Consider the following 26,129-nt stretch of genomic DNA (forward strand, 5'->3'; position numbering starts at 1 on the left):
TATCAACAATGACAGTATAGTTGGCATATTTTCTTTCTGATTAAATAAAATACACATGATAAGTATATCAACAAAAAGTATACGATAATATCAAGATAAAATGAAAAATGTTGATAAATATCACGGTTATTGAAATGGCTCATAGGATTCATTGCCCTCGATACTTGTACGCAACTTAACAAAAAATATGTCTAGTCTATGGTAATTTGAGTTGCCAGATTATAAATTATCGGAAGATCTAATTTTTTTATTTAACTATGAAATTATTGGTAAGTGAAACCATTATTAAAGGCTCCTTGCAAGTTGCAACAAATTGTATGCGATTTTAAAGCTCCTCTACACGATGGCCCAGCGCTGGGCCAGCGAGATCGCCGTGTGATGGTTGAAACGCAACTACACGATGGACGATGGCGACATTCAGATGTGACCTATTCGTTTTCCAAGATGGACGTGGAAGCATTAGCCGTTGCAGCAATTTATGTATTATACGCCACGTACCAACATTTTCTTAATGTGCACAATAATAAAGTAAGCTTAATTAAAAAAGAATGGAGTAAAAGATGGTGGATGTTATCTATTCATCGCAATAGAACTATATAAGTCAACTTAAATTAGTGCAAAAACTCTACAAAACTTTAAAACCCTACTGAAAAATGATTACTTGTCTCTTCCTCAATGTGCCGCTGTATATATGTATGTATGTATATTTAGATATGTATCTTATATTTATTTATTTTACTATTGGTATGTTTTGTTATATTTATTTATTTAAATTGTAAATGTACTGTCTGCGTAATTTTCCTATTCCACTAATTAACTTTATTACTTCATGAAGAGGTACCGCGTTAGAGCACGCACTGTGGAATGGGCCACGTGTAGATGCGTACCGCCATTGCTGGCCCACTACCTTTGATGTGCAAACGTTAAACCGACACCGCGGCCATCCCATCGCCATCCCGCCGCGCCATAAGCCATCCGGCACCACTACCCTCTCTACACGCTGGCCCATCTTAGTGGGCAAGTATGATGGCCCATCGTGAAGAAGAGCCATTAGATAATTGCCGGCTGAGTAATTCAGTCGATCGATCAAATGTCACAATGTGTAGCAAATCGCATGTAAAGCGGTCGCGGTGAAGTTTGTAAACTGAAATATATGAATAAGAAGTTTGTAGACGCCATAGGTTCTGGTGGCTTGAAATGACCTGCTAAAATTTTCATAATAAAAAAAAACAAAGAAGAGTAACTTAAAAAAAATTGAAATAAGTATTTCCGGCTCTCTCTTATTATCTATATATAATTATATTTAGAACCTTTATATAGAACCTGCATTTTGGTAAGTTTTGGTTTATAAAACTGATCTACTATAGTCTGGCAAACAACTTGTCAGTCAGTAAGAACAAAGAAAATTATACTCGTCGTTTTCTTTTGGGTGCTAGTACTAGTCTCTATGTTTGAAATGAAACTGTCCTGCTCCTGGGCCAAACTATACTCTTTTCCAACCCCTCATTTCTTGGGTAGAGATTTTTCGGGCTTTTTCGAATTGGGCCTTGCAACACTGCTACACACTTGTCTTTGGTAAAAAAATGTCACTGTCAGTGTCATTCAAAGATGTCAATGTCATGTTACTCATGTTCAAATGATGAAAAATAAAAATACCTTGGAAAATTCTAAATCATGTGGCCATTTTCGCAGATTTAAATGATTTAACCAAGTAAAATTTTATACTATTTAACATATTTTAGTGCCTAAACATCATAAGATTTGACCATAAATCTTCCCCTACCCCTACTTCAGGAAACAAATGTAATAAAATAAATTACATAAGAGTAAAATTAAATAAATATGTCATCGAAGTATAGGATTCTATGGAATACCATATCAAGAATTAAATTTGATAAGAGATTTATACAAAAGTGTATTAATGTACCATTCCCTAAAGTATCACCCAAACAAGCTGCAATACCATGTACCATTGGGTTCTCTCTGTTCACTTGGCTAGGATTTCAACCAAAACTTAGTGCTGAAGATGAGCTTATTCAAACTATCAAACACTGTGTACTTTTTATTCAAAGATTGCAATATGATAAAGCTGAACAATTACTTCATATTGCATTAAGGCAGGCCCAGCAAATGAATCATAAAATGGGTGTAACATACATCTATGATGTCATGGCTAACTTGGCATTAGAAAGAGAACAACTAGACAAGGCCAAGCAGCTCTTTGTTGCAGTAACACAGAGAATAATGGCAGATGGAGCTAAAGAAGATGATCCTAGAGTTGTACATCTTAGTATCAAACTGGCCAGAATTAGCCATTTGAAAAAAGAATATTCAACAGCTCAACTAGGTTATGATTGGTGCTTAGAAAAGTTACATAGAGCTATGGGTACAAATCCTAGTGATGACACTATTAAAATGCTTGCAGTAGCGGAGGACTGGTGTGGAAGGTTGTATGTAGATTGCAGTAGACTGGAGGAGGGCTTGAAATTGATGGTAAATTCACTTGAACATATGCAGACAGTTGGTGATGTGGGCCAGGAACATTTTGTAGTCCAGCTGAATGATATCGGAACAGTTTGTGTCCAGTTAGGAAGGACAGATGAAAGCATTGCTTATTTTAAACAAGCTATAGAAATAGGAAAGCAGTTACCGGAGATGGAAGAATTAGGAACAATGTATGTTAATTTAGGGAGGGCTTATTTGAAGAAGCAACTGGTAGAGGAAGCCAGGAAGAGTTGTGGGTACGGGTGGAAACTGGGGGTGCAGGCTAACAATAAAGAAATCAAAGAAGAGGCTGAGGAATGTATCAAAGAAGTAAGGAGTATGATGAGGTAGAATTGTACTAGTAGTTAGTACAGGTCGATTGACAAGAGCTGGCACAAATGGAATTAATGAGTGATATCTAAATGAGTCTCTGACTGTACACCGATACTGGTGTCACTCATATAATGAATGTTTCATTCATTCAATTTGTGCCAGCTTTCATGAATCAACCTGTAGTTGTAGAATTCTACAGTCAGGTACAAATATATATATCTAATACCAAATGTATAAAATAAAATTTGTTAGCCTCAAACAAACCGAATAACTTTATATACAATAAAATGCATTTATGCCCCAGTTACCCATAGTCCCAACACCACTGAATATTATATTGCTTTAGAAGACTCGAAGAAGTTTATGAAAATCTTGATCAAGGCACAGCACAGGTGTGTCATAGGACTCTTGAAAAACCTATCTGCTAAATGTTAATTTAAGTTATAAAGAATATATCCATATAAAATTTAACATATAATAGATTTATTAAATCACATTTAGAAACGGGTCTATCGCGAATTTATTTTGTTACCTTTATTTACCGACGTTTCGACACAGGTTTCACTGGTCGTGGTCGCGGCTAACTGACGTCCCAGCAAAATGTCAAAACAGAGATTTGTGTGACTACCCCACGAAAAGTGCATTTAAAGTTCGAGGTAGGCATCACATTTTCAAACCACCCACTACACATCAAAGTTAATTATTGTCAATAGTCCAACACACAACACTCACAACATCCGCGCACACATCCGAAGATAGATCCCTCGGCTTTAACTTCTGGATCACTTGTCCCCAAGTTGCCGATAAGTTAAAACCATCTTCCCTATTAAAATTTCTGGGGTGCTTCTTGATTTCAATCGCTTCTCGCACAACTCGAGGATAATAATGCCGTTCAGTGGAGGCATCGTGGAGTGGAAACGTCGGTAAATAAAGGTAACAAAATAAATTCGCGATAGACCCGTTTCTAAATGTGATTTAATATGTGTTTAAACCGCGAAAGTTTTAAATGTTATATAATAGATTTGTAGACATAGTAGCACACCTTGTATATACCCAGCCACTATGTACATACATCTAAATGATTAATACATTTTTGTAAATAAATTATGTAAATAAAAAACATAATTATAAAGAGAAGTTTTATTCATTTCTTTATTAATCTCATTTGTGTGTGGCACAAAAGTGAAAATATTATAAAGTTGAGCATTTGTTTCGCCAATCTTGCTAACTTTCGGGCAGAAACGACGAAATAGTTTGTAAATCAAAATATGGCCCTACTTTTATATTATTCTTACAAAGTAAATGCATTGAGTTGAGAGCTAGTGTTATTTAGCACTTTCTTTGGAGACGGCGAAGGGCTCTGCCACGACTTCTGCGCGGCTGTTAACGATCACCACGTCCTTGACGGGGCGGTCGTTCGCTCCGGTCGGTGTCTGCTCGATCTTTCGCACGATATCCTGTAACAAGCAAGTGGGTCATAAAACGATTAATCAGAATCTTCATAATTGCGTTTGGTATGTTTGTCCCTTTGCGCATCTCTAGTGCTGCATAGGCACAAACATTACCTAGTCATTTTTAGTCATTTATTCAATATTGCATTGTCATGTACATAATAAGGTGTTACATTTTATATAGCCAGTTCATGACACCCTGTAAGGGCACACAATAGTACAGTTTTTCTATTCTATTAATTCTAATTTACACATTGTAATTAAGGTAACATAATAAAATTAACATATTAGCGTATCAGTGGTTTAGTAACCTATAGTTAGTCTCATAAATTAATTTAGTAACTTCAACAATGCACCGATACAATAATTTCTGATTGAATTAACTTGTCAAATTATTATAATTATTATTTATTTAATGAATGTCAATTAATATTAAAGTGATGGCAGCAATATGTCAAGTTAACAGTCTTACACTAATTCGGTGTCATATTTATCTAACGTATTATCTTCCAGGAATGATTCGACTATTCGACCTATACTTTATACTTACATACATAGATTGATAAACACATTAGCCTTCCGAGCTTTGCGTCGCGCACTCATGTAAAAACGATTGATGTTGTTGTTACATTGTTCCCAAAAGTTAAAGATACTGGAGTGTAATTTTTAGTTCCAACCTTCCCACCTCAATGTAGTTTTAGCCTAGGCCGGCAATGTTGTATAGAAAATCCATTGGAGCGTTTCATTAAAAACCTATTACATAGTTTTTGTTTCGCAGCCTATTATCACGAACATAAAGACAATATCTCCGCGCATGTTTGATAAAAGCAAGTTGTCGCGTTAATTTCGTCGTAGTCGTCGAATAAGGACGGTAAGCAATAATTTACGAAAGTGTGAAATGAATTAATAAACGCGAGTTCGTAATTTCTGTACCGCCCATGGCACACAGCATGTTTTACATCACACTTGTGAGGAAAAAAAACCGGCCAAGTGCGAGTCGGACTCGCGAACGAAGGGTTCCGTACCATTACGAAAAAACAGCAAAAAAATCACGTTTGTTGTATGGGAGCCCCACTTAAATATTTATTATATTCTGTTTTTAGTATTTGGTGTTATAGCGGCAAAAGAAATACATCATCTGTAAAAATTTCAGCTGTCTAGCTATCACGGTTCATGAGATACAGCCTGGTGACAGACGGACAGACAGACAGACAGCGGAGTCATAGTAATAGGAACCCGTTTTAACCCTTTGGGTACGGAACCCACGGCTCGATTGTCAACGCGATGGTATTCAGAATGCCTGTGTGCAATTTACTGTGCCCTTACCATGCCCTCCAAGATTTTCCCGAAAACCACGTGCCGTCCGTCGAGCCAGGCGGTCTTGGCGGTGGTGATGAAGAACTGGGAGCCGTTGGTGTCCTTGCCCGCGTTGGCCATGGACAGCCAGCCGGCGCCGTAGTGGCGAAGCTTGAAGTTCTCGTCTTCAAAGCGCTCGCCGTAGATGCTGCGGCCTGGAGACGAGAAAGATATGTTTTAAATTAATTGCGGTAAGAGAAATTGTACATTGGTAGCCAATGTATAGTGTTTTGAGCTCTGACTGACTACAGGATGGGGTTCCTCATAAAAGGAGTGTAGAGCAGTGGCGTCATAAGGGTCTGCGCAGGACTGCATTTGTGAGGCCTATGTTCAGTGATGGCTTCATACATGTGCCTTATTGACCTTATTGTAGAAAGATATGAAAAGATAGATGTGTTCTATGAAAACTATAAAGACCTTTAGCTAGTTTACTATTAGTATTTATGGGCTGTCTGTGATTTAGACCAGAGAGTGCATAGGGATGATGGAATTCCACGTGTCTTCAAAAATTGCATTAGCGGCTACCCCTAAACAATACTACGAACGAATGCGAACCACGAACAAATTAGTCTAACCCGTTCGTATAAAAATACCGCAAATCGATGTACAGGTTAGCCGTTTGGCACACACATACTAGAGGCCAAAACAAATTTTTTGACCCGCAGTTCCTAAAAAAATTTCGCTGCGGGGGGAGTGGTAAAACATTATTTTTTTTGTATGGAAAAAAATTTTTTTTTTCCAAAACCTATCGAGTGTGGTATACGAAAGGGCTTTTTGAGGCGATTCTAAAAATATATCACATCATTACATTTCGGGCATTTTTTTTTAAATTAAAACAAAAAGAATTTTCGAAACAACAAGTTTGGGCTCCTCCAGACACGATATGGTTGATTTTTTTTTGTACAATATACCACAAATGATACGTAATATCCTCATGTCTAACTCCAAGAAAGCAATTTTGAAAATAATATCATTAACAATTTTTTTTTAATTTTTCAATTTTACAAAGTGCCACAGTTCTGCTTCAATACCTATTTCACGAGACTTATGGAACTATACTGCAGATACGGTACATATTAATCATAAAATGATACGTAATATCCATATATCGAACGGGACATACCTCTTTAACCCTTTAACTGCGCCTTTCATCAGTTGGTATAGTTTGTTTAGTTTTTGACACAAAATATCAAGATTGTATCCTCGTATACGTGCCTCGAAAATCACGAAAACTTGACTCTCGATAAGATGGCGCCAGTACCTTTGGCCTACTCTCGTATAGAGGGCGTTGACGGTTTCGTTTGTTATTTAACAATTTTAACGCATATCAGTGAAAGAACATGGGTCTAAATCATAAAAATAATTAATGCAAATAAAAAAAAACATTTATCCATATTAAATACATTTTATCGTAATTTTATAAATATTTATTTTTAGTGTTAAGGTGTGTCGATAGATGGCAGTGAATTTACTGGGGTTACAAAATTTACTATGACAGTACCGCTCTATCTTATTATATCCTTTTTGGTCATAGTAAATTTTGTAACCACTGTAAATTCACTGCCATCTATCGACATACTTTAAAACTAAAAATGAAGTATGTCGATAGATGGCAGTGAATTTACAGTGGTTACAAAATTTACTATGACAGTACCGCTTTATCTTATCATATCCTCTTTGGTAATAGGGTCACGTTGGTACCCTTTGGGTACGGAACCCTAAAAACACCACTGTATTTAAGAAAGTCGGGTTTTTAGGTACTTGTACTAGGTACCAAGTCTTGTAGCTTGTCGTAAAATTCTTTACGATAGCTGGCGAACATCTCGGGGTTCGCGTACCACACTTTGAAAACTTTAGATAATTTAGATTAGCCTATATTTAACGAGGAAAGTTAAATCCAGTAGCATATATGTAGCTAATTAAAATCTACATTATTACTTCATTAATTTCCCGATACGGTTATTTACGAAACTAATCAATCAATATACTTATTACCATTACCACTTGGATACTGATTGATGCGCATTTTGCTTGAATGCAATCAAAGATAGATATAACTCCGTAATAGATGGGTACAGTCTAAGGAAAGAACATGCCTCGAAAATCACGAAAATTTGATTTTCGATCAGATGGCGCCACTACCTTTGGCCCAATCTCGTATAGAGGGCGTTGACGGTTTCGTGTGTTATTTAACAATTTTAACGCATATCAGTGAAAGGACATGGGTCAAATCATATAAAAATAATTAATGCAAATAAAAAAAACATCCATATTTAAATACATTTTATCGTATTTAGATGGCAGTGAATTTACTGTGGTTACAAAATTTACTATAATAATAATAAATCATTTATTTTGAGTAACTTTTACAGACTCATAGCTTGTGTTAGTAAGTACTTATAGCTATGTTAATGCTTACATCTATCACTATATATACAGATTAATTATTATCACAGTACCACTCTATTCTATTATATCCTCCTTGATGCAATGAATTCATAACTATGATTTCATAACACATCGTTAGTAAGTTTATATTGTAGGATTATTTAATAGCTCGGTTGGTTCCTATACCTTCTCGATAACTAATGTAGCATAAAGCCTTATCCGGTGGCATACTAATTGGCTGTAAACTATTAATAACCAATAAAAGGAAACGTTTTCGCGTATACAATTTATAATTTAACTTACATAATTAAAGGTGTTAAGCTGAGTAGTTTTTAATTCACTTCAAAATCAGTTTATTGGACGAGATCTCATTGTAGGGTCGAGATCTCAAAGCAGGTTGCAATCCTTTGATTGCAACTGCAACATTTACAAGCAAGACTGGAAGAGTGCCGCAACCGCTACGGACGACATCTTGATGATTTAATTTTTAAAACGTAAAATTTATTTCTTTATCCCAAATTCTAATTATATTTTTTATTTAAAAACATAAAAATCGATTATTTATTTTTTAAATGCATTTATCACTGGCCACCCTGTATAAAAACAGGAAGCGTAACGCAGCGTCTTACGTAAGCGAACAACTCGCGAACGCGAAGCGAAGCGGCGCGGCGGGCCCACAGCGTTCGCGTTCGCAACGAGATCGCCCACGTAGTGTAGGTATCAAAGGATTGATTCACCCCGCGCCGCATCGCTTCGCTTCGCGTTCGCGTGTTGTTCGCCTACGTGTCGTAGTACGCTGCGTAAGTATAAGTGTCCTCGTAAGGCAATGTTTTGAGTGACATGCGCATGAAAACATTGAAAACAATAGAGTTCAATAGACACATGCACCACCAGACCAGACACTTTGTTGACTGTAAACCATTATAATTAGATTTGTTTATTTTAGGCTTTGCTTTATATTTTCAGGAACTGTTTCTTTGTTCCAATTGGAAAATAGCCAATTTCTCGTTTTCATATTAAGCGCTATAGGCCAGGCAACGAATGTTAAAAAAAAGTAATAAGAGGGAAATGCTTAGAACACAATTTTTGACTTCGTAACTTTGTTTGGACTAGTTAGAAGGTGAACATATCAAAAGTCCCCGGCCGTAGCCCTTGAGCCGGAGGGGAGAGGGGGGTTTGAAGGTCCCATTCTTCGGTTTTTTGATTATATCGATTCGATTGGGAATGATGTCAATGTGATACCATAAATTAATTTAGCACTCCCGATTTATACGAAAACGATACCAAACATGGCCTAGTAGCTTCACTGATGTAGATATCAAGATAAAATTGAGAGCCCCAAATAAACTTTTAAGAGAGGATATCTCGAAAACTATTTCAAGATATCGAAAAACGAGGAAATTAAACTTGTAGCAAATTTAATCTGCTTTCTGTTTGTGTAAGTAGTCATGTTGCTAAGACGCAAAGTTTCCAAGATACGTGAAAAACCGAAAAATGGGACCTTCTAACTTCTAGCCCCCCTCTCTCGCTTGGCTACGGCCGGGGACTTTCGATATGTTCACCTCCTAACTAGTCCAAACAAAGTTAAGGAGGCAAAAATTGTGTTCCTAGCATTTCCCTCTATACCTTGTTGTTGCTTGGTTGGCCCATTATTTTTGAAAATACATGTTTTTATTTAAGCATCCGCCATCAAACAACTTTGATTAAATTTATAACTTATAAGAAATCACGATCAATATAATGGGAATAATTCTTTTAATCATAATATTCATCAAATTATATGCCACAAATGGCAAGAGTATCGCAATCGCAATAAAAATATTGTTAACAAACAAAACAACAAATATTAATTTGCCTGAAAGTAACTAAAACAAAATCTCTTGTCGCTTAGATACGTCACAAAGTATGTTAAGGTGCATTGGGGTTATTCCGTAAATGGAATTTGCGAAAATCTCAAAAAAAATATATTTGTATGTCTTTCCTTCAATGGCGTTCAGGACATTAGGGAGGCATGCGTGGAGCCGAAACGAAAATGTAAAGGCCCTTTCAAGGGGTACACCGTGCGTTTGCTGCAATTGATTGTGTTATAGGACGCACAGAGAGGCAACAACCATCAGGACTATTGATATAGTCAAAAATGTGTTGGACTATTGAGTGAAAGGTATGGGATAAAAAAACACACACCTGCCTAACAAGACAGTATTGTCAAATGGTGAATCGCCCTCTACAGATTGGTCCCCACATTGGAGCTGTGATCAATTATAATGTTTAAATATTTATTTATTTTAACTTTATTGCACAAGAACAAGTACAAAAGAATGCCTCGAGGCAAATTTTTTTTTTGTCCATCCAATTTTAGGAAATTTTTCAAAATGCGGAAATTGACATAAAGAACTTAAGCACCAATAGGGTGCGAGTTCACTTGTGAAATAGAAAAAAACAAGCAAAAAAAAAAACGAAATATAGAATAACATACTAATAATAAATATATTAATAACTGGTCACTCTGGAAACATGTACAGCGTTTTTCGACTTAAAATACGTGAGTGACCCGTTATTAATATATTTAATATGTCTGTGTCTCAAGTTTTGTTATTAAAACATGCTCATAATGTTAATTACACACACATGTCCAAAAAAAAATTTGGTACACAGATATTTTCAAATTAAGTATATTTACCGCCAGTGCCATCTCCTTTAGTGAAGTCTCCGCCCTGGATCATGAAGTTGTTGATCACACGGTGGAACTTGCTGTCCTTGAAGCCTTCACCCGAAGGCTTCTGCGCCAGCTGGTAGAAGTTCTCCACAGTTTTCGGAACAGTTTTTCCAAACAGACCAATGACAACATCTCCAATTTGTTCATCGCCTATCTTTATGGTGAAAGTGACCTATTTGGGTTTGGAAATAGCATAATATAATTAAAAGATGTGTATTAGGGACAATACACTTAATCAATGTATTTGTAAGTTGGTGGAAGTGCTTCTAAATTTTACCTTTCTGATTGACAATATTTGGCTCCTTTTTGCCTTGCATGTACAAAATTGTATACTTTGCCCTCCTCAGTGAAAATGATTTGTTGTAGCTGGTTTAGTTTTGGAGTAATAAAAAATTTTAACCTACTGGTGGTTTAATTTTTTTGGTAGTTAAATTAAACCACCAGTAACTATTACACAAAATATAACGAATTGGTGTGGATACAAGTAGCAACCGGGATTTAGCCAATCATCCAGTACCAAGCTTTAAATTGCTATCTGATTGCCAGTAAATAACAAGTTTAGTTAGGTAAATATAACAATGCAGTAGTTTAGCCAATTTAGGCAGTTTTAAAGCCAGTAGAGCCCAAGGGTCAATCACAATAGATGGTTACTAGATTGGTGTACAAAGGCACTAACTATTGGCCAGAATTGACTTATTCAATGTTCCAAGGATAGCTCTGATTTGGATCACAGGACTATTGATAAGAAAAAGGGTCCTTTATTACATAATCTAAGTGATGACATCAGTACAAATTCAAAACCCTGTTACCCAAACAAAGAACTTGACGCGTCATTGGCCCCCAGGTCAGCAACCTTACTATGATCCATCAAGCTCAATAAAAAAACCTAGGTAGATAATTATTTAGAAAAATAGCTTTTTCTTAATTTAAGAATAAATTGAACCACCTACCTTGTGGGTTACTTTGGGCCCTTTGGGAGCATCATCGGACCGGGCCGCGACGATAAACAAAAACAGGCCTAGGACAGTCGCAAAGGTCCCCATGATTAGAAGAAGTTTGAATTTTCTTCTAAGAATTTTAGCTAATTAAATAAATCACAGCGTTATTTTTAATTGGCTTGGACGCGAGGAGGATTATCCTCAACTGCCGGCCAAATGACGAGTGGAGTGGAGTGGGCTGTGTTCTTGCCGCAGCCGATACCGAAGCGCCACGTTACCAACGAAACGGAAGCGAATAATACAGCGACCCCACCACCCACATACGGACAACGAGCGATCTTCTTGAGATTATACGGCGCGCTTCTATTCTAAAATGGTCTTTATTATAATAAGCCGCGAGCGATATTAGCTCGGCCAAATTCAATAAAATAATATCAATGTCATAAAACTCATAATGACAGCAAAGCAACGCCAATGGCAGATGGGATATTGTTACCAGGAATAAAAAAAAGTATTATAAAATAGTTTTTATTTAAGTATTACACAGTATTACACACAAACTACTAAGAAGATACTAGTATTACACAAAGAATATAATACTCACGTATTACACTTATGGCACAGATTAATAAATAGTTACTACTTATGGCCACCGATTAAAACTGCGTTTTTGATATCAGTCTTGCAAAGGCATTCTCCATTCGGGAATCCGCCTGAAAATACAACAATATTGGAGCACGGTAGCTGAATGTACAATTAATTGCACACGGTGCATATAGCTGAAGCTAATTTTAAGGTGCGGGTTACTTAAGCGTGTCGTATGATCAAGCTCATATCAAGCTGGATGGGCTATGGGCCAGTATTCGCGCGTACTTGTGCATGATTTAAACACGTAGCTGCGCAGATTTTGTAGGAAGCTTTAATCGGACCTTTATAGAACTATATACAGCTGTTTCAACCGCGCAACTGGAGTTAATAGATTTGATACACAGTTTAAAAGTTAAATATTGTATTTTAGGCTAGGCTTTGCCGCAGGTTAACTTACAACTTTTTTATCATATGAATATCATTATATTCTTTCACATCCTCACTCGAGCTATTGCATCTGTTAATCCATTGTTTTGTAGGCTTTAGTATGTCATTAAAGGATCTCTGATTTATTTTGGCTGCAATTTCCGATCCCGATTTATCTTGATCACTCATGTTTATCTCTGCCTCAAATGATGAGCCAACTTCTTGATTGGTCATGTCGCATAGAGCGCTAAAACGTGATAAATTTAGGTATCTGACATATCTTAAAACAATCTTAACATGTTTTGTTATTTAAGTGTCGTCAATCAATTCAATAACGAAGTGGGCGGATAGGATAGTATAACAGTTATAATTTGCTGAAAAAGCAATGGTTTCCTAGGAAATGACGTAAGGTGCGTTGTGATATAATTGAACCGGTTTTTCATGAGGGGTAAGACAAAATATAGTCCGTATCGTATGCCGAAGCATTCCGGACGACTTTTTATCTTACCCGCATGAAAAACGCTTTCAATCTTATCCCAACGCACACCTTAATAATCTAATAAGCGACTTTTTAACCGGAGGTCATGGGTTCCATGCGAAACTGAGCTCATTGCAATGAGTTCCTCTAAACTCTCTCTCTCTATGTTAGCGTTTGTCTTAATTGTATCCCCAGGTACTGATTCAAACACAGGATCAGCAATAAATTTCTCTGAACTTAGGGCGACATGTTATTTGTCACTAATTTTTCTGCGAATAAATCGTGAGACCGAACTCTACGAACCTCACTGATATCGTATGTGTTTTTAATGTATTGCGGCATTCGATCAATTGATTTAACTCGTTGCACCTCAATAGTTAAGTAATAATATACCGAAAATTGCATGCAATTGTCGGTGACGTCTGCAGAGCCCATCAGTTATGTTATGGGCTCTGCAGACGAATAGAATAGGTTATGGGCCATAACCTATTCTAATCTCAACAATGGCGACGCTTCGTTAAGTAAGACCAGTATAAATTATCTAAGCCAACTCTTGAGATAAGGTAGTCCAACTAACACCGGGTTCTTTAGGATCCCTAAATACAAACAGATTCAAGAAAAAAAAATACTAACTTGGCTATTTCCTCTGCATCGCGGGTTTCCAACGTGTCCAACAAATCTGTGAAATATAATATATAATCTGACAATATTACTTCAACGTTCATGCTTCAAGATAAATTATCAATGGATTTAAACTACGGGGTACCTAATAACAGTATAAATAACCGTATGGAACATGCGGAACAGAACAAATTTAATGTTAAACACATTTTTTTTATGACCCAATTTTTATTTAAATTATATCATAATATTAATAATCATACCTTCCACGTTTTCTATGCTTGTAAATTTTTCTTCACGGTTAAATCGTTTTGATATATCCATATTTCTTTTGTGATTCTAAAAGTCAAGATAAATATTACTTATGTGTATTACTTATTATAAAAGTAAGTGGAATCTCCAATCGTCTCGTTTGTGATGTGAGGCACCCAATAGTTCCAAAGTATTGGCATTTTGAGCTGATACAGTGGCGCATAAGCCTCGTGGCAAAAGTAGCAAATGCCACGGGCCCCGCTCGTTTGGGGGCCCAGCGCACCTAAGCATTGTGTCCGTAAAAAACCTAAGTAATTACTTAGTTCACTTCGTCCGACAAAATTACAATCCATGGGCCCCATGATAGAATTGGCTGGTACTGCTGGTGCCGACTGTAACTACCTGTTTTTAACCGACTTCAAGATTTCAAAAGGAGGAGGTTCTCAATTCGGTTGTATGTTTTTTTTTTATGTTTGTTACTCCATAACTCCGTTATTTCTGGACCGATTTTGAAAATTCTTTTTTTGATTGTAAGTACATACAAACAGATTGGTCCCGTTTTTGTCAAAACGCAGTTCTGATGATGGGATCCATGAGGAATCGAGGCAACTCCTCAAATGTTAAAGGCATATATATAGTGATTTTAGTATTTTCATCAACAAATCAAGCATTTATATTTAAAAAAGTGACATTTGATGAAGTGGAACTGCTGATGATGATCAGAACGGAACTCTTCAATGACGCATAGTTCACGTTTGGCGATTTGTCCTCTTGGTTATGTTTGTTAAGCAAGTTAGGTTTTCAAGATGCATTTTTGTCAAGCTCGAGTTCTGATGATGGGATCCATAAGGAACCGAGGGAACTCCTCAAATGTGAAAGGCATACATATAGTGATTTTTGTATTTTCATCAACAAATCCAGCATTTACATAAAATAGTGACATTTGATGAAGTGGAACTTTTTTGAACTGCGATCCTCACAGAACCGAACTGCTATCAGAAAAGTGGGTTAGGTTAGGTTAGAACTGTGACCCTTACAGAAACAAAATGCTATCAGAATATTGGGTTAGGTTAGGTTAGAACTGTGACCCTTACAGAAACGAAATGCTACTAGAAAAGTGGGTGGTTTTACCTCCTTTTAGTAAGGCAAACGGTGCTGTCTTTTTCATTTCATTGTCTGGAGTGCACCATTAACAATAAGTAACCTCTCAACGGCATCCCCCATGGAAGTCGGTTTTTTTTCTTAAAAATTATTTTCAGACAATAGGGTATTTGACTACTAGTCAAATCAGTTTCTTTTTTCGAACTGTCAAAACGATTTTGCTACTATGGAATTTATATGAAACCTTGCATGTGACGTCACAATCAAATTACCTACTCTTTATAGTTTTATACGGGTTTTAAAATAGAAATTGTGTCTAAAAATAACTGCTGTCTACGTTTCTCTATTAATCTTCTGGTGCTTTATTTCATGCATGGTGTAAAATAATTTATTTTAAATACAGTCGAATACCCTATCCTACTACCTACTCATTAAGACAATTCTAACGAAGCCCATCAACCACATCAGTTTCATTTCAAAGTTCCTATCGCCGCTGTCGGTTTTTAAGTCAAAAATATATTATTGTTACAGACTATCTAAATGAAATATAATGAAAGTAAATAAAAGCTGGAATACGCACGTTATTGCTGTATTTATAGTGAGATTTTGACAACATCCTTTTATTTTTCTTCCACTTATTCAAGGCATTTTGCTGTTGTTCTTTTAGATACAAATATTTACAATACCACTTGCAATGCGAAACTATGTCATCTTTCGTAGATCCTGTAAATTAAGAGCGTTTCAGAAAAAGTCATTTAAAAGCTAGGGTGATACCATGGTGATACATATACATATCGTCGCTATACTTACTTAACCTCATATTATCTGCTATCTGCAACAATCATTTGATGGAAATGTCGCTTTTCTTTCATTCGGAATACGAGTGTTATTGTCATCAAATGAGTGTTGCAGATACGAGGTTGAGTAAGTATAGCGGCGATATGTGGGTGATATGTGATCCCTAAGTTATGGTAAGCTATTAGGCATTAGTTGAGTAAGATCGTTAGGTACGGCTGTGTGCATGACAGTGTTGCCGTCGGTCGCCATGGAGCGTTATCGTCGATTATATTATTTACTAGCTTTTGCCAGCGACTTCGTCTGCGCAGAGTTAGTAATTTGGGTTGCATATTTTTTATCCAATCTGCTTTTTATCGATTTCCCATACAAACTTCCACACCCCTTTTCACCACCTTAAATGATGATACCTGGGATAAAAACTACCCTATGTCCTTCCCCGGGACTCAAACTATCTCTATACCAAATTTCAACTAAATCGGTTCAGCGGTTTAAGCGTGAAGATGAGGTAACAGACAGACACCCTTTCGCATTTATAATATTAAGTATGGATTTCAACTAAATCGGTTCAGCGCAGCGGTTTAAGCGTGAAGAGGTAACTGCAGACAGACACACTTACTTTCGCATTTATTTTAAATATTAGTGTGGATTATACGCCATCGCTACTTCAAGACGTCTCATTAATAAAACAATAAAACTTGAATTCAAAATTTAATTTTTAGATACCTGTAATTTTCTCCAATATTTCCGACTGAAAATCTTGGTAATTATCGTAGTTGTAACATGTAAACTCCTGAGCGTCATTTAACGTAATTTCATCATTGAATTTAAAATACTTCTGCCAAACCTGAATGAAGACGTTATGGTGATATTCATTCCAACCTCCGTAACGATTGGGACTGCTAAACATAAATTCTTGAAAATTCTGAACTTCCTAAAATTTTATGAAAAAAAAAATTCTGAACACTAAAATTTGCTAAGCGGGCGAGGTGTTCAAAATTACCTTTACACGCTCATATTATCTTAATAATAAAATCGCGTCAAGATCATTTTGAACACCTGGCCCGCTTAGCAACTTCTGCTGCTGACTGTACAGTCACGCTCCGTGATTGTTATGGGGTTCTAGCTAAATTGGACAATCCATAGCGTAAGTATGGACAACCAATTGAGCTTGGACCCTAAATGGCATAACTATCACAACTATCGCGGAGCGTGATGGATGCTCGAATGGCGTGGAAGGGTTTTTCATCAATGTACTCGTTTTAAGGATTTTCGGGGATGCAAATTTCTAAAACTATATATATATGTATGTCCTGTCCTTTTTTATGTTCAAGATTGTGGCCGACTGGCCGTGTACTTGTTTGCGAAAGACGACTTGGTTGACCTGTGACTTAGTACTCATTTCCGAGGTTTTTTGAGTACCCAATTTTCAATTTTTGACCGGTATTTATATGGGGCATTTTCTATAAAAAGGGACCTTATTGTCGATGGCGCTTACGTCGCACAGCGTCGCGCCGCATTGTATTTATATCGGAGCATCGTTTATAATGGCGTAAGCGCCATCGACAATAAGGTCCCTTTTTATAGAAAATACCACATATAATCGGGTAGTCTGTCTTTAATGTTGTGGAATGCCAATATTATGTATCGCGACGACTATAAACATACTTAAATAATGAAAGGGTTAGAAAGTTAGAATATTCACATAAAAGTACCTAAATTAGTAAGTGACTATAAATAAATTTATTAACAAGCAGATACGTCTGAGAGCGATACTCCAAATTTTTATATTAAAGGAAAAAAAAGGAAAAAATTACCAAAGTTAAAGTTAGTTGGTTAAAGTTACCGCCAGAAGCGTAACTTTTTCCATTTTTTCCTTTAACATAAAAATTTGACTATAAATATACAAAATACAAATACATACAGGGTGGTCCAACTGCATTACCTTGTATAGAATTAAATAAATATGTACTTTACTTACCTTACATTTAAATGGAGACTGTATCATTACTTTTACAGGACTAGGTACAATGTGGCTGAACGGCTTAATTTTAATTTTGGGTTTAACCGTATTATTTAACTGTTTCTCTTCAACGTCATTTATCTGAAAATAATTAATTATCTGTTAAAAGGAGATTCCTATGTTTATGTATTGGTTTATATTCCCATAATATCTGGAACATTGTGATCAGAAAAAAAACCATTATAGTTAAGTATAAAAAAAAGTTGTTAAGTTTTACCTGTTTTGATAGTTCCTGCTCCTTAGACGTTTCCGAAGCTAACTCAGTTTGAACATACGTTTTGAGCAGGTGTATTTTCTCATCCAGCTTAACTACGTCTCGTTTCATGTTATCAATGTCTAGAATTAATAGGGCGCCATTCATTTATTACGTTAGACGATTTTTAAGAAAAAATAAGCCACGGTCGACCCCCCCCCCCCCCTTAAATTGCCTTACGTAATGGCGTAGTATATAGTTAATACATAGTGAATTAGGTAGAGCCACAGCCAGTAGCAGACGAAGTAGCCACAGGATTTGGTACCACGTTGGTACCTAGTTACTTTACTTCAAATTATCTATCCGCTTAACACGTATATTATACGTTCTTATGATGCCACATGATGGTAAACGTTATTTACTTACCGACGCTAGTTAACTTCTCTTCAGCCATAGCTTTTAGTTCTCCAAATATGTTTTTAATTTCTGTTAAATTATTTTTTAACTTTCCTGTGTAATTCTTTAATTCTACACTGTACAATATAGGGAGTTCGGAGTTGCTTCCTTCAATTTCTTTTGAATGTATTTTATTAATATTATTCATCAATAGGGTTTCTTCAATTTTCAACCTCCTAAGTTTAGCAGTAACACTGTTCTCAGTGTTGTGGGAGTCGTCTATTAATGAACTATTTGAAGAGTCCCTTTTATAACTCATTATAAATGCACTTGCTTTAGTTAAGTATTTAAAAAATTAACACCACACAGAGTTATAAAGTACTTAGCGTCGAGATAGAACTATCGATCTAACTTCCCTTTTAAGTTGACCGCCATTGTCAACTGTAACTATGCTACCATTTCCTGTTACAACGGTCCAATCCAAACTACGGACCAAACATTAGGAATTACTTTAAAATGTTTGAAGTAAAATATTTTTAGTGTGATAATTAAAATCATATTAATATATTGATATACGACTACTATTTATAAACTTATAATAAAAATACATAGTACATACAGGTATTCGCAGGTACGCATTTGGAAACTAGCTTGTACAATTAAATGGTTTCAGAACATTCCTAGACCCGGCACGATTGACAGCTGTCAATCCAGTTCGATTTCGATTGCTTTACTTGAATTTCGTAGACATAGAATGGACTGCAGTTTTTATGTTTAAAACCTAATAATAAAGCTATTAATATGTTTACGCGTTCAAGATTATTTCTTTCCAAAGCGCTGCCTTTAAGAGTGTGTATCGTCAGTTTTTTTGCATGAAATCTTGTGTCGAAGTAGTGTTATGTATGTATAACCTTATTCATTCTTGTTTTCAGAATGCATTTAAAACAGAATACCAGAATGAAGCGAAGTTCTTATTCAGTGTTACTAATACGCGACATCGATCCACGACTCCTCTCAATACAATAGTGATGTTTGTGCCGCAGCAGGAGGTTGGTAACCTTATAGTATAAGGCTTATACAAATATATGATTTATTTTGCAAATACTAGCGGACGTGCAAAATAAATGCAGATTATGAAATAACGTAGCTGTTTATATTTCCTATAAGTGTTTATTTGTTTTATTCAAGTTATTTGTTTACAATTATGTTTCTTACATTACATCTGTGTCTACAAGTTTTTATATCCTAAGGGCACAGTGCAGAATAGTGCACTGTAATAAATATGAACTGTGAGGCAAGTGAAATTTCGAATTTAACTTGACTCACTACATTTTCTAGCATGAAACTGATTTAACATTTTAACTGACATTATTTTAGTCACTTTAATTATTTTTTTATTAAATTCAATTACATTTTCCAGGCTTGGATAGTGGAGCGAATGGGCAAATTCCACAGGATACTAGAGCCAGGTCTGAACCTGCTGTGGCCAATAGTCGATAAGATCAAGTATGTGCAGAGCTTGAAGGAAATTGCGATAGATGTGCCAAAACAGAGTGCGATCACGGCAGACAATGTCACTCTCAGCATCGACGGTGTGCTGTACCTGAGGATCATAGATCCATATCTAGGTAAGTTACTGTACAATAAAAGGTATTTTAGACACTTACCACATGATTTGTAATTTCCGTAACAACTGTATGAAACTGAAAGATAGTGCTGACTTAGGCATCCTAGGGCATAAATTTGGTGCCTGGTGATAAAGTTAAATAATATAGCTATTTTTGGGGTTTTTATGATGTATGAGATCTGGTTATGTGCCCCGAAATCTATTTATTATTACTTTTACAATTTTCTAGTGTGCCTTTATGGTTAAGAGTTTTTGATCCTTGGAAGATTAATTCTCATTAAAAAAATGTTTTGTTGCTTTTCTGACTTAAGTATTTACACATGAACACATTTGATTAACATATTTTTCTCAATTTACATTAGAACCAGAATACATTAGTGAAGTGTTTTAAGACTAAATTAATTCGGGCAAGAAATCTGCAAGTTGCTCTTGCTGACCCTTTGCTCTACTTAAGATTTTGTTGTTTTAACATTAACCTATATTACTTTGCTTAAGCTCCTTTTATTTTCCAGCTTCATATGGTGTAGAAGACCCCGAATTTGCCATAACACAGCTGGCTCAGACCACAATGCGTTCCGAGTTGGGTCAGATATCCCTGGACAAAGTCTTCCGAGAGAGAGAATCCCTAAATGTGTCTATAGTCCATGCCATCAATAAGGCCAGTGAAGCGTGGGGAATTACGTGCCTAAGATACGAGATTCGTGAGTATGACTTAAATCCACACATATTATAGTATTATATATAAAAGTCAATTACTTAAAGCCTCTACTCAGTCTACCCTTTTGTCGCTGTTATTTGCTACCTGAAGGTTGTATGGAAGAGATCGCTTTTTAGCGACAAAATCGCCTGTTGTTGATCTCTACATGTGTAGCTGTATTTTTTTAAGGTGTGCAATAAAGAGCACTTGTATTGTATGTTTGTCATGATTTATTTATGTTTACATGACAGATAGCAGTTGAATAATAATTATAATGTGGCAACATCATTGCGTTACCCCGATTAGTACGGGGTAGTTGGGAAACACCTGGCAACACGGTAGGTAGCTAGGTAGTGGGGCACGAAAGCCAGTTGGACTGGCTCGTGAGACTCGTTCACTTGGATCGAGGCAGTCAAAGAGGACACATCGTGAAGGATCAGTCAAGTCAGAGTACCTGCAAGTACCTCCATTGGTGTATAAGTAATAATTAGAGTAACCCATAGAAGCTGAATCTTCACATGTTATTATTTTTATTTACCTTACCTTTTCACTACTAAACTTTAGAGCCAATTTTGATGACAAATTTGACATGCAAAAAGCTTCTTCTTTCTTTGACATATTTTTTTGGTGATCGAGCAAGCTCTAAAGCAAGGGGACTGTTTCAAAAAGACGCGAGTTCGAAGTACATAATTATATGTGAGTGGTAAAACTTTCATTCCAGACAGCTTTTTTCTTGTACAAAATTATTGTTGACCGAGCGAAAGCGAAAGTCTCCATATCAGCTTGGTCAAAATTCTTTCGTTTGTATGTTCAGTCGCATTTTTCAACCGATTCTTGTGAAAATTTGAGAGCAAGTTCAACCAAGCTGTAGAGATTTTTTTTGCCGATCAGGTTATGGAAAATTTTCAAAATGGCGTAGTTACGGGGGTTGGCGAAGTCTACAGCTCTCACTCTCAGAGCCGCTAGTGTTAGTTAGTCTCAACATGTTACACTATCATATCAAAGTAATATGTATATGTACCAGGCGACATAAAGCTGCCCTCGCGCATCCACGAGGCCATGCAGATGCAAGTGGAGGCGGAGCGTCGCAAGCGGGCGGCCATCTTGGAGTCCGAGGGCGTTCGGGCCGCCGACATCAACGTCGCCGAGGGCAAGCGGCAGTCGAGGATACTTGCTTCTGGTAAGTTCTACTGTTTGATTACTGTAATGTGTACCAGGCGACATAAAGCTGCCCTCGCGCGTCCACGAGGCCATGCAGATGCAAGTGGAGGCGGAGCGTCGCAAGCGGGCGGCCATCTTGGAGTCAGAGGGCGTTCGGGCCGCCGACATCAACGTCGCCGAGGGCAAGCGGCAGTCGAGGATACTTGCTTCTGGTAAGTTCTACTGTTTGATTACTGTAATGTGTACCAGGCGACATAAAGCTGCCCTCGCGCGTCCACGAGGCCATGCAGATGCAAGTGGAGGCGGAGCGTCGCAAGCGGGCGGCCATCTTGGAGTCAGAGGGCGTTCGGGCCGCCGACATCAACGTCGCCGAGGGCAAGCGGCAGTCGAGGATACTTGCTTCTGGTAAGTTCTACTGTTTGATTACTGTAATGTGTACCAGGCGACATAAAGCCCGCCCATGATAACAGGGGTCAATGACAATGTCCAATCGGGATAGCGTGGGGATAGCAATATAATTATGCGCGTGTGATAAATAGAGATAGGAACTGTGGCAACTGGCCCCCTCTACGCATATTGACCAATACCAAAGAGGATATAATAGGATAGAGCGGTACTGTCATAGTAAATTTTGTAGCTATAGTAAATTCACTGCCATCTATCGACACACAATTAAAACTAAAAATAAAAATAACAAAAAATGTATTTATATATGGAGAATTTTTTTTTTTTATTTGCAATATTGGCATTAATTATTTTTATATTATTTCGACCCATGTGTAGGCCAAAGGTAGTGGCGCCATCTGATCGAGAATCAAATTTTCTTGAACTTCGAGGTACGTTTTTTCCTCAGACTGTGTCCATCTATTACGGAGTTATATCTATCTTTCCCAATACGCAGAATGAACAAAGTACCTACTCCGCAAAATGATATACGTAAATTGACCAATATGAGATATAACATGAGCGATCAGTCGCAAAATGATCTACCTTAAATAATACGCGAAATGACCAAACGCAAATTGTACAAAATAAATCATGGCCCCACCGCACTGTGTCTTTTTATTGGTCAACATGCGTAGAGAGCGAACTGTGGGGTCAATTTACGAAATTGCTTATGCTAAGCATCCTTTCTTTACATTGACTACTGTGGTATTAGTCTGGCTTTTTCCGTCATCTACTGTGACTGCCACCATTATTCAAGGTTTTCCTACCCGATACGTGGGTGTCATTTAAGAACTTTTATACCAAAAATACATCACAAATTCACGCAATTATTTCACTTCTCATGCTCGTAAAGTTCGACTTTAAGTCGTGCGTAGACGACATAAAGTTGCTTATTATGTTCTAGAGCATAAAGTAAAATCACCTATTACGACCTAGCAATAAAGTCCAAAATCTGCCATACAAACTGCCAGCCCTGCCGGGGCGCCCCGCCACAACCGAGTACAATTTACTTTAGTTTTGAATAAATACGGTAAAATAATTTACTATAGTCTTAAATAAATACGGTAATATTGGATATTTTTGTATATTTTACTCACACTCGAAGTGAAACGCAGTGTATAACTCGGGCATAAATGTCCATTTTTATCCTCGACTATATTGGTTCGAGCTGGGCTCGAACCAATAAATTGCCTCGGATAAAGATTGATCGCTTTATGCCCTTGTTGTACAATCTACTATTTCATGCCTGGGCTTTTATCCGCCCTCGTCAACCGTGGAAAATAATAGCATCCAAGTTCCTTATACGTTCTGGCGTGGCATCCGCAGGGTAATTGTTTATTATCAAAACTTCCAGAGGCGGAAAAGCAGGAACAAATCAACAAGGCGTCGGGAGAGGCTGTGGCCATGCTCGCGGTGGCCGAGGCGCGCGCCAAGGGGCTGCGGCTTGTCGGCCAGGCGCTGGGGCAAAAGGTAACGTTCTTTATTCATGAAGTCGGATTATATCGCGTATATTGAATTCATTTTTCGATTTCATAGTATTATTTCATGAGTAACTATCGCTAACCGAAGACAATATTCTCTATTCATGATTAAGAAAACCTTCGGCAAAACAGCTACTAATTTTAATTACTAACTCATCTTAGGTATTGATTATTGTTAGCGCCTTTTGCGCTATTTAAATAAAACCAAAGATTAAGTAATATACCATTCTTATAATGGTGAATTTAGTACAGTCAAGGGCATAAATATATATATTTCCAAAGTTTCAAAAATATGTGTACGCTCTTACTATATTTTTGAGCCATTTGTCTGTATGCTAGAGAGGGATGAGCGCGCTGCGCTGCCTGGCGATGTGTCGTATATATGCGAAACTCTGACGCTAGCATCGCTCTTTCTGGTTGGCCGCTGTTCCCACCGTCTATGTTGGCATCTTGGAGCTGCATTGCCATACATCATTGGTTGTTGCGAAGATTGCGAAGGTTGCCACAGCACAGCGCCACAGGGCGGACACGCTATACATCAAAGATCACTGGCCGTTCTGTATGATAATACTATTACTTATTCTGTGACAGCGCTAACAATTATTTTACCTACCCAAAATCTGGTTGATTTTCAAAATGGCGAACGCCTTCACGGGTTCCCAAGCAACTAAAGGCTGCTTGCAAGTTTTGAGCTCTGTAGTGGCGAATTGAGAGTTGAAGTCTTGCTTTTAGGTCGAATCTTTTGTAGCATCGAAAAACATACGACAGTTTACCCTTTTGTTTCTGAGTTTCTAAAACACTGTCCTCCTCCTTACCAAATAGCTATGTACCAGAGTGTAGGACTGTAGTAATTTCCCAAAGGATTAATTGAATGTTCTTTTAATTAAGCTTACTGTTGTGACTTGCAGGACACCCGACACGCGGCGTCGCTCACCCTGGCTGAACAATACGTGGCCGCGTTCAACAAGCTCGCGCGCACCAACAACACGCTCATCCTGCCCGCCAACGCGGGAGACGTCTCCAACTTAGTCGCACAGGTAACCGTAACAACGGCATGGAGCATTCCATCAAATTGTCTACCGTTCTACCATTACAAACGCGAATTTTCGGAATATATGCAGGTATAGGAGTTTATTTTTCTGTGACAAATGGTCAAAAATATACCCAGAAAAATCATCGGATTTAAACGCCGAAAAAAGATTTTAATACACGAAATAAAATGCGTTTGCACGGGACAGCCCGTGGAATGCTCTGCATACACGTATTGAAGACGAGCTAAAACATGTCTCTATAAGTTTCGATAGCTCTACCTCTAGTTAGAGTTAGACCAAGATAAGTCTGCAACGATTTTGTTTGACGTTTAAAATTACACGCACTGCATGTGCTATCAAAGTCGTCGCAGACTTGTCTTGGTCTAGTCTAAGTCTACCAACAAAATATCCATAATAATCATTTATTCATTTCTTGAATGCGGCACAATAAAGATGTAATAAAACCATTTTTGATCAGCACATTCTGCCAGATTAGGCAGGCATAGAAATAATAAGTATTACTTATAACTGTGACTAGATTCTTATGACCTATGTCATGCAACATGCAAAAATAATAAAGTTACGATCCTACATTATACTAACCACACACACATACTATTCACTTGGAAAAATTTCGGAAATTTCTCATATTTTTGTATAGGAATTACAATTTTCCATTTCCAAAGTTTCTTTTGTTTCCTGTGAAATTATACTGAAATTTCCGGGAAATTTTCCAACTTTTCTGAAACTTTCCGCAACTTGCACATTTGTAGGTATAGGAACCCAACTCATTTTAAACATTGTATAATTTACAGGCAATGTCAATCTACTCCACCGTCTCACAACACAACCTGCAATCGCAGCAAGCGGACATCGCTGAACCCTACGACGATCCTCTACTAAAACTCCATGCTCTAACAGAAAAGGGCACCACTCTAGCCGGACAACCTGTAGTGAACGAAGAAGACAGCCTAGCGGAATACTTCTCTGACGACGAGGAGAGAGAGAAGGCACTACAAGCACATAAGAAAGAGCAAAAAGAAATAAAGTTAGAAAGAGAAACATAATCGTAGTAGCAGTAGATTGGCTTGTTAATAAATTTACGTTAATTGAAATTTTGTTTTTCTACCTCAAAAATAAAAGACG

General features: G+C 37.1%; 4 protein-coding genes across 4 annotated transcripts; 2 read left to right on the forward strand and 2 right to left on the reverse strand.

The window, feature by feature from the left end:
• The first annotated feature begins 1,672 nt into the window (after nt 1-1,672).
• On the forward strand, nt 1,673-3,883 carry LOC134749226 (tetratricopeptide repeat protein 19 homolog, mitochondrial). The gene has a single exon (XM_063684113.1). The coding sequence runs from the start codon at nt 1,843-1,845 to the stop codon at nt 2,833-2,835; it is 993 nt and encodes a 330-aa protein (XP_063540183.1). The 5' UTR covers nt 1,673-1,842; the 3' UTR covers nt 2,836-3,883.
• A 59-nt stretch (nt 3,884-3,942) lies between these two features.
• LOC134749234 (peptidyl-prolyl cis-trans isomerase 6) lies at nt 3,943-11,968 on the reverse strand. The gene is made up of 4 exons (XM_063684121.1): nt 11,679-11,968; nt 10,693-10,900; nt 5,595-5,779; nt 3,943-4,274 (listed from the first exon to the last, which is right to left on the reverse strand). Exons 1-4 carry the CDS (start codon nt 11,769-11,771, stop codon nt 4,143-4,145), a joined length of 618 nt encoding a protein of 205 aa, XP_063540191.1. The 5' UTR covers nt 11,772-11,968; the 3' UTR covers nt 3,943-4,142.
• A 339-nt stretch (nt 11,969-12,307) lies between these two features.
• On the reverse strand, nt 12,308-18,864 carry LOC134749668 (coiled-coil domain-containing protein 112-like). Its single transcript, XM_063684686.1, has 9 exons — nt 18,570-18,864; nt 18,168-18,286; nt 17,909-18,031; nt 16,654-16,861; nt 15,713-15,855; nt 14,043-14,118; nt 13,792-13,837; nt 12,712-12,927; nt 12,308-12,379 (listed from the first exon to the last, which is right to left on the reverse strand). Exons 1-9 carry the CDS (start codon nt 18,856-18,858, stop codon nt 12,343-12,345), a joined length of 1,257 nt encoding a protein of 418 aa, XP_063540756.1. The 5' UTR covers nt 18,859-18,864; the 3' UTR covers nt 12,308-12,342.
• Nucleotides 18,865-19,230: 366 nt separating this feature from the next.
• Nucleotides 19,231-26,094, forward strand: LOC134749221 (stomatin-like protein 2, mitochondrial). Its single transcript, XM_063684107.1, has 8 exons — nt 19,231-19,388; nt 19,472-19,588; nt 19,960-20,167; nt 20,679-20,867; nt 21,888-22,043; nt 23,826-23,941; nt 24,861-24,989; nt 25,799-26,094. The coding sequence occupies exons 1-8, from the start codon at nt 19,341-19,343 to the stop codon at nt 26,048-26,050; spliced, it is 1,215 nt and encodes a 404-aa protein (XP_063540177.1). The 5' UTR covers nt 19,231-19,340; the 3' UTR covers nt 26,051-26,094.
• The last annotated feature ends 35 nt before the right edge of the window (nt 26,095-26,129 follow it).

Source organism: Cydia strobilella, chromosome 18 (assembly GCF_947568885.1).
Source record: "Cydia strobilella chromosome 18, ilCydStro3.1, whole genome shotgun sequence".
NCBI lineage: Eukaryota > Metazoa > Arthropoda > Insecta > Lepidoptera > Tortricidae > Cydia > Cydia strobilella.